Raw genomic sequence first — 12,246 nt, 5'->3', positions numbered from 1 at the left:
GGTATATGCTTTAACCGTACAAAAGTCGTATTGGCTAATAATTGTACCTGCCGCCAAGCAGGTAACGTGAAAGACACGCGCCTAAACCCGCGTATGACAAATGCCACCCATTCCCAACACACTTGAAAAAGCGAAGTGAAAGTAGAAAACTAGTTCAACGGTTACAACACGGCGTTCTTTACATGTCCATGCCACAAACAAACGACAAAAGTAGAAAGCAAAGACAACTTCCTTAACAAAAATTAAAAATTAAAAAAAAAACAAAAACAAAAACAAAAAAAACAAAAGCTCTTCCATCCTCTTTCTTTCTTTCTTTCAGGGATATTTCTCTCCCCTTTACATTTCCTCTTCTTCCTCAAAACCTCTCTCTCTCTCTCTCTCTCTCTCTCTTTGCGAAACCCTAACCTTTTGCTTAGTTATATGACTCTGACAAAGACCAAATCTAAGTTAGCTCCTTTGAATTTAATGGGTTTTCAGAGAGATATGTTGTGTGTAGTGGGAGTTTTGTTGGTGATTAGTGTGACTCTTGGCTCAGCTGGAGACATAGTTCACCAAGACGACGTTACTCCCTCTAAGAAAGGATGTGACAACAACTTTGTTCTGGTACGCCTGCTATTTTTTTTTAAAAAAAATAAAATAAAACCCCCTAATTTATTTTTTTAAAGTTTCTTTCCGTATTGGATTACTGTTTGGTTGCTGAGAAAAAAGTAAGGGAAAGTGGGGGTATAGTAAAGATATGATACAGAAAGAAGATTTTTTTTTTTTTTTTTAGCTTTTACTATTCATTTGGCTGAATATCAATTGATTCCTTTTTTTTTTTTTTTTTTTTGGGTTTAATTTACTTTCTGTCTTTTATTTGTTTGTTTAAAATTTTGTGGTTTATTTGATTTGGATGTTGGGAATTGTAATGCTCAATTCAATTGAGCTGAGTAGTTAGAATGGGTCTAGTGGAGTGGAAGAGAAAGTAAAGGAAACTTTTTTGGTTACTTTTTTTGAGCTGCCTCAGGTAACTAAAGATTGGTTACTTTTTTGAATTTTTGCCACTTATGTTTGGTTGCTGAGAAGATTGGGGGGGGGGGGGGGAGGAAGAAGAGAGAAATGAAGTTTTGAGTTCTTTTGATTGTGTGGTTTTTGTTGTCTTGGAGTGGTCTGAAATCATAATTTAGATTCAATTCCAGCAGATTCCTCACTTTGTCTCAATTGAGTGGAATTTCTAGTTTCTTGGATTCTTCACATGTGTGCACATACACACGTAGATGTTGCATTTTTAGGTGGCCAATTTTATCTCCGATAAATTTGTTCATTTTTGCTATTTCCTACTTCTATTTTGTTGTTTCCCAATTAATTGTTGAGAAAACTAACAAAAGTAATGGTTTACACGTCTCCAAGGATTAGAAATTTGCTCAAGTAAAAAAAAATTAAAAATTGTATTGGGATCGGTTTAGTGGATATTCTAAGGTCTTAATGGTGAATAACCTGAGGACTGAGCTTAAACTCTTTTTATATTCCAACAAATTTTCATCTACAACAACAACAGCAGGGCTTTATTTCTGTCCTGGAGTTTATGTTGCCATTTTTTTTTTTTAAGGAATTCTGTGATATTTACAGGTTCCAAAAAATCTTGCATTTGGTAATTAGTATGAGGAATAATGTAAAAATATTAGGGACTATTGACCTATCACCTAAGTAGGAAGTGTATAACTGTATTTAAAGGTGTTAGGTAAATAAATATCCAAATCATAGAATGCTTTTGTGGAGGGGCAACAAATATTTGATTGAGTCATTATTGCTATTGAATGCTTCTATAGCAGGATCAAGAGTCTATTCTTCTAAGAATGATTTGCAAACTGGATATTGAGAGAGCATATGATCATGCTAATCAAGAGTGTTTAATCTAAGATAAAATTGGTTTTGGTGAGAGATGGAAGAGTTGGATTCCTTCTTGCATATCTTGAGTACATTTCCCTATTCTGGCCAATGGCATTGCACCTGGTTTTTCCAACAGTTCCTGGAGGTTGAGATAGAGAGGCCCATTATCACTGTTATTGTTTATCCTTGTGATGGAGATTTATAGTAGAATGTTCCAAAGAGCTATGGACGGTGGTGGTACTAATGACTTGGTGAATATATTGTGTTGCAAAGTTGATTGTTAGCCTGTGAGCTTTCTTGGCGTGCTTTTGGTCTTCATATGAGGCAATCCAATTCTAGAAAAAAGAAATGGACTGAAGTTTGTTTGGGTTGTACTTGTCAAAGGGTGGAAGGCTAACTCTTTTAAAGAGTACTTTATCTAGTCTATCAATCATTACCTATCGTTATTCACTATTTCTGTTTATATGGTAAATTGATTGGAAATGTTGCAGCGGAATCTTTTATGGGGTGACTTAAAAGATGAATTCAAATTCTATCTTGTGGATTGGAATGCAGTGTGCACTCCAATCAGAAGTGGGGGTTGGGTCTGAGAAAATTAAGCACCTTTAATCAAGTTTTGTTGGATATGTGATTGTGGTGCTTTGGAGATGAAGAAAATCATTTTTGGAGACAAGTTCTTGGCCCGAAATATAGGAAAGATTGGGGTAATGGACAACATAGGTGGTGAGAAGCATTTATGGATGTAGCCTTTGAAGAAATAACAGGGTAAGATGGGATCAATTTGTAGCAATGTTTAAAACCCATTTCGATGACCGTTTCAGTTTGTCTATTGCAACTAAAATATTGAATATCTTAGTATTGATGCATTCTTGTGTACTGTATAATATATATTAACTCCTCATTATATAAATATAAAAAATTCATGCATTTTCCTTTCAAGATCAAATATTAGAGAATTTTAACATTATTATTAACCCAATCACATAAATATATTATAGAAGCATTTGGATTTGGAATTGGGTAATAATCTTGTTAAAAAGATATTAACTTTGGTGGATTGGTGGTGCATGTGCAAATATGTATCTGTGAAACAGTGGATCATTTGCTAGTTCATTGAGCAGTGGCCCATGAATTAGTCTTTCGTTTTCTCAGCTTTTGGAGATTATTGGGTGATGCCTAGGAGGATCATTGATGTGCTTTTTGGATGGAGAAGCCAGTTTGGTAAGCATGAAAGTTGTCCTCTTTAGAGTACATCCCTCTTTGTGTGATGTGGACAATATGGAGGAAATGAATAATTGAATTCTTAACAGTTTGGAGTTATTGAGTTGAAATTAGCTTTTTGTTTGAGTGGTCCTGTATGCTTGGCACAAGTGATATGCATATTATTTTGTAAATTTTATTGATTTTCTTTCTTTCTTTCTGATTGTAATTCTTCATTCTTGTAAAATTTCAGGAGAGCTTTCTACATACATCCTATGTACATGTGGTGTCTCCTTTGTTCTAATAAAGTTATAATATTGCATAAAAAATATGTCAAATGCTTCTTTCAATGCAGTGTGTGAAGTTCGAATTTTGAGCTCCTTTTCTTCAAAGTTTGATTGGTTGCTAGAAAATTAATGATAAAGAAAAGAAAAGAAAAGAAAAAGAATAACCTTATTTCCCTTTTTTTTTGTGAAAAGAGAGGGGGGGGGGGGGGGGTTCCAAGCAAAAAATCAACTCAACTAACTCTTGCACTGGTTTACAACTTTTTGATTGACTTGTATTCAGTTTCCAGTTTCCTTGTGTAATAAACACAAGTGTGAAAAACTTGAACTTTCTTCTTATTACTCAGTTTCTTGGCTGTGAAACTGAGCCTAAGCTTGTCAAGCACATGGTGCTTAAATTGTATATTCTTTTATTAAGTATAAATAATTACCATGACTATGACATAACAGGCTTGATCCAATTTGTTCCATAGGTAAAAGTCCCAACTTGGATTAATGGTATAGAAGAGAGGGAATATGTCGGTGTTGGTGCTCGATTTGGCCCGACCTTGGAATCAAAGGAAAAGCGTGCTAATCATACTAAAGTTGTTCTGGCTGACCCTCCTGATTGTTGTAGCACACTCAAGAATAATGTATTCTCGGTTTGAACTATCCATATTATGTTCTGCCATTTCATTCTATGGAGATTCACATGTGAAGCATGATTGATAGCTTTAAGACTAATCCTTTTATTTTGTGGATTGCCTTGCCTTTTGGTAGCTTTCAGGGGAGGTTGTTCTGGTGCACCGAGGAAATTGCAGCTTCACAAAGAAGGCTAACATTGCTGAAGCTGCTTCCGCTATAGCCATCCTCATAATAAACAACCGTACAGGTATTTGCATAAATGTCATTTATCATGTGTGTGATAATGATTTTTTTAAGCTGGTGGTCCATCTCAACAATCTAGTGCAGTCAAATGATCTCTGTCTCATTTATTATTTGTTTGGCTAGCTGTAAAATTTTTTAAAAGTTAAAGGAACTCTTTTTAGGAAAATAAATAGTTCATATTGATAGATACTTATATTTACAGAAAGAGGAAGGAATTCTGAGTGAGAAATGTGCAATTGGATTTGCAGCTACAGTTTAGAATCTATTAAAAGATTGTGGACCAAACTTTGTCCAATGTTCCTTTTTGTTTTGTCACTATGGCCGAAACTATATATAGAGAGGCCATTTCACCAAAATTACCCATGCCCTTGATGGACAACTGGAAATGTGGCAAGGATAAAGAGATTCGGGGAGACTGCAATTAGATAATTCTTCTTTATGTTCAATTTTATCCTGCCTGAACATTTAAAATTCTGCTAGAGCTGTTATCAGAAAAACCAGGCCTCTTGATTAGTATTATTACATCCTTGTATATACTTACATTTGTTTCATTCCAAGATAATCTATTCGTGGACGTTATTTCGTCCAAAATAATTATTCTGTTTGAATTCTGCAAGAGTTATTACGTGATTTAAATTCAAAGAAAGATTAGTCCCTTCTGTTATTTTCACAGAAACTAGGAACCTCTCATCTAGGTCCTATTACTTTTTCAAGAGTTTGTCGCAGTACCATGATCTAATGATGTATCTTCCATCAGGGATAGAGCATCAGTTTAAATTGTTATAATCAGGCTCTGGGGGAGGTTTTTATTATTTCTGAATCAATCTCCGGCCCTAGCCTAGCTAATTTGCAGTATCTTCCAATATGTGGACTATATAAGATAATTGCTTGGTGAGGTCATGCCCAGGGTTCGGATCATCAAGAATGCTTGTGAACCCATGCAATTTGAAAAGATTATTGATATTGATTCTATATATCTACAGGAAAGCTTTGTCATACAAATCTGTTTTCATTGCTACTTATGTGAATGAACCAATAATAAGGAAATTATGGTACCTTGGATGAAGTGAAAAATGCTGCCAAGATGATATGCAACTCATAAGAGTGGTGGATTAAATGTTTCTCTTTTAAAATATAAAAATTATATCAAATCAAATTGCAGTAAATGTGAAATGTGCAGTCACATAGTGCTTAATATTGTTTCTCTCAAAAGCATTTCACTGCCCTAATAAGAAAGTGCTCATTTTTCAAGATAATAATATCCTTAAATGATTCATTGTTTGCTGATCTAGATCCTCTGTCTGGTTTGATGTTATAGTTGTTCCTGCTCTTTATATCACATTTTTACAATTTTATTCTCTAATATGTCATGGCTTTCACAATGCATACTTGTAACCACTTATTATACATGTAGGAAATGCCAAATAATTTGTGGTTATTGTTATGTGCATTTCAACTACTCTATTTTTTTATTAAAGGAAAGTCAAACTCACCCATTTGGGGAACTGGTGGGTTGAAGTTGAATCCTAGCTCACCCCTGGGGGGGGGGGGGGGGGAAGCCTGAGGTACAATGAAGCCAAGATGCTTTTGGCATGTTAACTACTCTATTACTATTGGATTTATAAAAGAAACATGTTTGTGATAAAATAAAATGCATATTGATCATATTAGTGATATGAATAAACAATGTCTGTAGCCGTTTCTGAAAAAGATCAGTCTTATGAGGATGCAGTGTTCAGTAGTGAGTACCGAAAAGGAAGTCATCATTGAAATGCCTAAATGTAATGATGATTAACGTTTATCGAAATGATTATCTTAAACCATGTTTTTGTAAGAAACTTTGGTTTTATTCTGCAGAACTTTTCAAGATGGTTTGTGAACATAATGAAACCGACCTAGATATAAAAATACCTACAGTAATGCTCCCACAAGATGCTGGTATGAACTTGAAAAATCAATTGGAAAAGAACTCCACAGGTATGCCTTTTTCTGCATATATTTGTCCAACTTAGTTTGGCAACTGCCTGTACATCCCCAATGCCGTTAAAGATTTTGTTATTGATAATACCTGATCTAGCATTATGATTTCTTGCCATGCACTTTGGCATGAACAGTTGCTTTTTTCAGTGTCTGTGCAGCTATACTCTCCTCTGCGTCCACTGGTTGACATTGCAGAAGTGTTTTTGTGGCTTATGGCTGTTGGCACCATCTTATGTGCTTCTTATTGGTCTGCATGGAGTGCCAGAGAAGCAGCTATTGAGCAGGACAAGCTATTAAAGGTTATCTTCAGGTTTTCCAGATCTTTTTTGGTATTTCTGAAGGAGGATTTTCTTTTGTTGGGCTTGAATCCTTGCAAAATTAGTCACATATTCTATCAATTGATATGTGGATTGGGGCTGTAATTGCAGGATGGTTCAGATGAAGTTTTAAATTTGGAAGATGTTGGCTCTAGTGGTTCTGTAGACATCAGTACAACAGCAGCAATTCTCTTTGTTGTGATTGCTTCCTGTTTCCTGGTTATGCTTTACAAACTTATGTCAACATGGTTTATTGAGGTTCTAGTGGTTCTATTTTGCATTGGTGGGGTAGAGGTGCGTCTATCTTCTATGTTATGCATGCACGGTTCACAATAACTAAATTCTAAGCATTTTTTTTCTTTTACGTTTTTGTTAAAAAACTTAAGAAGAAAAGATACCAAATGGTGAGAAACTCTATAGTTAAGCATATGCTACTTGTTATTTGCTTAGTTTAATTCCAATGTTACCTTCTAGAACTTGGTATTTTCTCTTAACATTTCAATTTCCTTTTTCTACAATTTTGGTCTGCAGCTCTCCATGCATCATTGTCTACAGGCAATGTAGTTTGAATATTTTATTTATTTGCAAAACCTCTAGTTTGGTCTGTGTACGATATAAATTCTTGAGGCATATGTGGGCCTCTAGGAAATGGTTTGCGTTTCATGTAAACCTCTCACTCACTTTGAGCCACTCATTATGGAGAGAGTCTAAAGGGAAAAGATTAGAATTAGATGGGCCACGTTTGCTAGATTTGTTCTGTTTGAAGTGTTGGAATTCATTTTTGTTATGATCTGTGGTGTGGTGATACAATGTTAAAGGATAGGTTTTCCAATTATTTCTGACTGCTAGGTATAGATATGCAACAGTGGCAAATTATGTGGAATAGTCAAATGGTTTTGCTCATTGGAACCCTTTATTCCTCAGAGCAGTACATGATTGGAAATTAGAATCTATAGCAGAATTCCTGTATGATCAATAAGCTATTAGAGTTCGTCATGAGGGAGTAGACGAGTTAGTTTGTTCTCTTTAAAAAAGCTACGGTTTTAAATGTCAAAATTTTTTCATAGCCCTGGCAGTGTTTTTTCTAGGCAGCCACTGGGGCTTTTTCTTCTTGAACTATTGCTTTAAGAAAATCTTAACAACAGATAATTCAAGAAAGCAAGGCATAATAATTACAGATTAGTGTTGCCAGCATAAGCTAAATTGGGAGTTCTTGGATAATTTATCTCTTTATTGTACATTGCCCAGGAATTGTGGACTCTTGTTCTTTCCTTATTTGAGATGAGTTAGGTTATGCCGAACACAGTGATTGAACTATCCGGTTGGAAGGGGGCCAAGGGGCATTTCAGTTAGCAGAGGAGTGATGAAATTTGGAAGCTATTACTTTATATTTAACATGGAGTATTTGGAGAGAGAGGAATGCACTGCATATTTTTGGGGGAAATTATATATTACTTCTTTTACAATTTTTTTAGAGTTCCTGGATCAAATGAATTTAGATAATAAACTTTCAGTTTTTGGCTCTTCCTTTGTATACTTCCTTATGCTAGGGTTGTGCCCCTATTTTCACTTTTTAAATGATATTTATTTACTTTCCAAAAAAAAAAAAAAAAAGAGAGGCCTTAGGATGTTTTTCCTTATTCATCATAAGGTGATTCTGAGGTCCTTAACTTCATAAATCTTTTCAAAGACTGATAGTACAGAAATGATAGTAAATAAAATTATAAGTAAAGCCTTGGGACTAAGAAATGGATTATCTCTTTTTCTTTTTTAAAATTTGCATATCATTCTGGCCATTCTTTTGAGATATATGGTGAACCTTTGCTTTCTTTGTTTTTACAGGGCCTGCAAACCTGCTTGGTGGCTTTGTTTTCATGGTAAATGTGCTCTCTCTCTCTCTCTCTCTCTCTTTTCTATATTTGTTTTTCTCTTCCCATTCTGAAAGAAAGGAAAGGGAGTGGGGGAGGGAGCATTTCATCAACAGTCTACCCATTTCATTTGTTCAAGTTACTGACATCACTCAACTAGGATGATGCTTTTCTAGAGAAAGTATGTCTTTTGTTTGGCAATCAATTTTATTTGGAAGGTTATTTTTGTTCCTTCCTAGGGAGTACAGATTTCTCTATTCCCTTGGAACCTTTATTTCTACTTTTAGAATGTGATCTATCTAGTAGAGCGATCCAGTTTTGTAAGTCGCTGAAGATTTGAATACAATCAAAGAATGGAGAACATTCAGGTGTTGGACTCATTCCCTGACAGCTTATATGCTCATTCATGAACATAATGAAATGTGACTCTTTGATTGGATCCTACCACTTTGATCATCATAGTAGTAGTAATAATCAGCTTGAGACATATAGTTTTGACTACTTGTATACCCTTGGGAGTCCATTACCTTTATGATCTGTGTACAAGTTATTCCCCCCCCCTTTTTTTTTCTTTTTTCTTTTTTGATAAGTAGTGTATAGGTTATTCATATTTGTGAGGGAATAAAAAATTTGGGAAGACATTGGAAAATTTTTATCACATGACATGTTTCCTAGTGATGTTAACTAAAAATGAGCATCACTCATATGGTAAGGGCTGATGAATTTCAATGTGGGAATTACTTGCAAGCGTCATCTATTTTTAAGGAAAAAAAGGGAGAATTTCCTTGGAAATTGTGCTGGTGGTTGATATATTGATTTCTGATAAATTTTTGTCAATAGATCTTTGTTAACATCGAACTGACAACTAAACAATTATAGTTTCAGATGGTTTGAACATGCTGGACAGTCGTTTGTTAAGGTTCCCATCTTTGGAGCTATCTCATATCTGACCCTGGCAATTTCCCCCTTCTGCATAGCATTTGCTGTTGTTTGGGCTGTCAAACGCCAGCTCACCTTTGCTTGGATTGGTCAAGATATCCTTGTAAGAAAAAGTTTATATTAACTTCCACTTTTATATTGTGTCGATTCTCTTTTATTTTTTAGCTTCATTGTAGTTTGCAAATGGATGAAGGGGCCAACTGACAACATGGTAACTTCCTTTTTTTTCCCCCTCCAATCAGGGTATTGCACTAATAATCACAGTTCTTCAAATTGTTCATGTTCCGAATCTCAAGGTGATGATCTAAATTCTTTTGGCTTTTCATGGTAACTGGTTAGAGAAATATGCAGGTTCTGCTATTATCTTATCTTGTTCTCTGTTGATTCTTTGTGATAGTTATGTAAGAAGATATTTGTTGTCATTGGTACATAACCCTAGCTTATAGCTGTACACCTCAAATTCATTGTTTCAAAAAAAAAAAAAAAAAAAATACACCATGCCTTTTTAATTCTTTTAGAGTCTTTAGATATCCTGCCTCTCAAGCTTATCTAACTTTAATTGTATGGTTTTTAGCTGAGAGGTTATATAGTCCATAACTGGTGAAGTGTAACTCGGAACAAAATGAGAATTCATGTATTCAAAGAATTTAATGACAAATAAATCATTAGCTAAAGTATACAACAAGACATTGCTAGTTCAATGAAACTATATTGAAGCTGATATGTGTCCCCCGCCCCACTTTCTTTTAAAGAAGTGTGTTAGCATGATGGCCATTCTTAACATGTTGAGGCAATATATGATTTAATTTAGGGATGTAGTTATATATCAACTCATTAAGCAGTTTCAATTTGGTTATTTTGTTGAAGTTTCTAAGTTGAATTTGAATCAGGTTACTATGACTATTATTAGTTGGCAAGTAGCTGAGCAAATTCCGTTTCTATGGGACATATGAGGATAATTATAATAAATTTTTCTGAAAGTCTCTCCTTCTATATGTAATCAGGTTGGAACAGTCCTTCTCGGTTGTGCCTTTTTGTATGACATCTTTTGGGTATTTGTTTCTAAATGGTGGTTCCATGAGAGTGTGATGATAGTGGTAAGTGGTTCAAATAGTATTTTTCCTTCTAATTGCCTTGTTAAAGGTTGAAGTTTAGCTTTGGAGATCTGTACCACCAAATGAGAGACTAACTTAATTTTTCCTGTTTCCTCTTCTGTACAGGTAGCTCGTGGTGATAAGAGTGGTGAGGATGGTATTCCAATGCTACTAAAAATCCCACGGATGTTTGATCCTTGGGGTGGTTACAGCGTTATTGGATTTGGTGACATTATCTTACCAGGATTGCTGGTAGCATTTTCACTAAGGTTCAAGCTCTGAAGCCATATATCACTATTACTAATAGTCCCTTTAAATCCCCTAAGACAGGAATTTTGACCACCATTGTTTCTAAAAAATTTCATATGCCTCAAGATCTGTTATGGAATTTTATTAAGTATATTTAAGAGCTAGATGACAATTACATGAACACTGCCTTCTATGGCAATATATGTGATTTTAATATATATATAAGCCTTGTCCTGGAATATTTACGTTTATCTTCAAGTGTGTTTTTTTGCTGGTCTTGTATGCCTAAGTGATTATTTCTTTGATATGTTTTAATTTGAGAAAGAAAACAGTTTACGCTGTCTGACATAGTCACATTTCTAACAATTGTGTGGGTAAATTTGACAGGTATGATTGGTTGTCAAAGAAGAGTCTTCGAACAGGCTACTTCGTCTGGGCAATGACTGCATATGGTTTAGGTATGAGAAATGCTTTATCCAGAACCACGTTCCACTTGGACATTTAGAAAAGATTGATGTGAGGCTTGCTACAATTTTCACTAAATAAGCCTTACAAACTAATATGTCAACTTTTAAACACAAAGTAATTAGAATTTTATTTATTATTTTGATGAGTCACGAATCCCATTTATTCACCCATCAGTTTGGCATAATTTGTAGTAACTTTAGCATTTTCATCAGTAACATCAAATATTAAGTTGCATGTATTATATATGGTATACTTGCTATGATAATTGTAAAATGACTTGCGCTACTTTTACAGTAGTTAGTTAACAAATTGTCTTGTTGTGATCCCTAAAATTGTACCAGGTCTCCTTATCACATATGTGGCTTTGAACTTGATGGATGGACATGGCCAACCGGCTTTGCTTTACATTGTTCCATTCACCCTTGGTAAGCTGTAATAACTAGGGAAAAGTGCACTCGTGTATATGATATTCACCATTTTCTTTTACTCTTAATTCTCTGGTCATGATTGCAGGAACATTTTTGACATTGGGAAAGAAGAGAGGTGATCTTCACATACTGTGGACAAGAGGAGAACCAGAGAGACATTGCCCACATATACAACTCCAACCTTCCCAATAAAAGGATCCATCAACCCACACCTGTATCATTTTTAGCTATTAGTAAAACTATGAACTCAGGGAACACTTTTACCTTTGTAAGTTGTAGGGCACCATGTAACATTTTTAGTATGACTATCACATCTTCAAAAGATTAACCGATAACAGATTAACATTTTAAAAGTGTAATTCCATATAGATTTCACCATTTGGCTGTGTGCACGATTATTCTAACTAGTTTAATTTCTGCATGATGTGTGGTGCAATTTATTATTAGTTTTCTCCAATATTTTACTAAGTTTTACCAAGAATCTTATAGCTTTAACTGGTTGGTACCTCAATTTCCAATAGAGACATTCATGATTCAAACCCCTAACTATTGATGTATAAAAAAAAAATTCAATAAATTTCTTTGTAAAAACTTATAATCTCTAATTATTTTATAAACAAAATAGAAAGACACTAAGTGTCTGTTCGGATACTATTTATTTTGTTGAAAATTGAAAATTGAAA

General features: G+C 34.6%; 1 protein-coding gene across 1 annotated transcript; it reads left to right on the top strand.

Annotated features, from left to right (window-relative positions):
- Nucleotides 1–257: 257 nt before the first annotated feature.
- Nucleotides 258–11,984, top strand: LOC115955077 (signal peptide peptidase-like 4). Its single transcript, XM_031073127.1, has 14 exons — nucleotides 258–603; nucleotides 3,827–3,985; nucleotides 4,113–4,224; nucleotides 6,078–6,197; nucleotides 6,348–6,499; nucleotides 6,629–6,811; nucleotides 8,360–8,394; nucleotides 9,265–9,427; nucleotides 9,567–9,620; nucleotides 10,329–10,421; nucleotides 10,545–10,687; nucleotides 11,055–11,125; nucleotides 11,477–11,560; nucleotides 11,649–11,984. Exons 1-14 carry the CDS (start codon nucleotides 421–423, stop codon nucleotides 11,753–11,755), a joined length of 1,659 nt encoding a protein of 552 aa, XP_030928987.1. The 5' UTR covers nucleotides 258–420; the 3' UTR covers nucleotides 11,756–11,984.
- Nucleotides 11,985–12,246: the final 262 nt, after the last annotated feature.

Source organism: Quercus lobata, chromosome 8 (genome assembly GCF_001633185.2).
Source record: "Quercus lobata isolate SW786 chromosome 8, ValleyOak3.0 Primary Assembly, whole genome shotgun sequence".
Lineage (NCBI taxonomy): Eukaryota > Viridiplantae > Streptophyta > Magnoliopsida > Fagales > Fagaceae > Quercus > Quercus lobata.
Note: the sequence above shows the minus strand (reverse complement) of the source record. Positions and strands in the feature narration are given on the sequence as shown.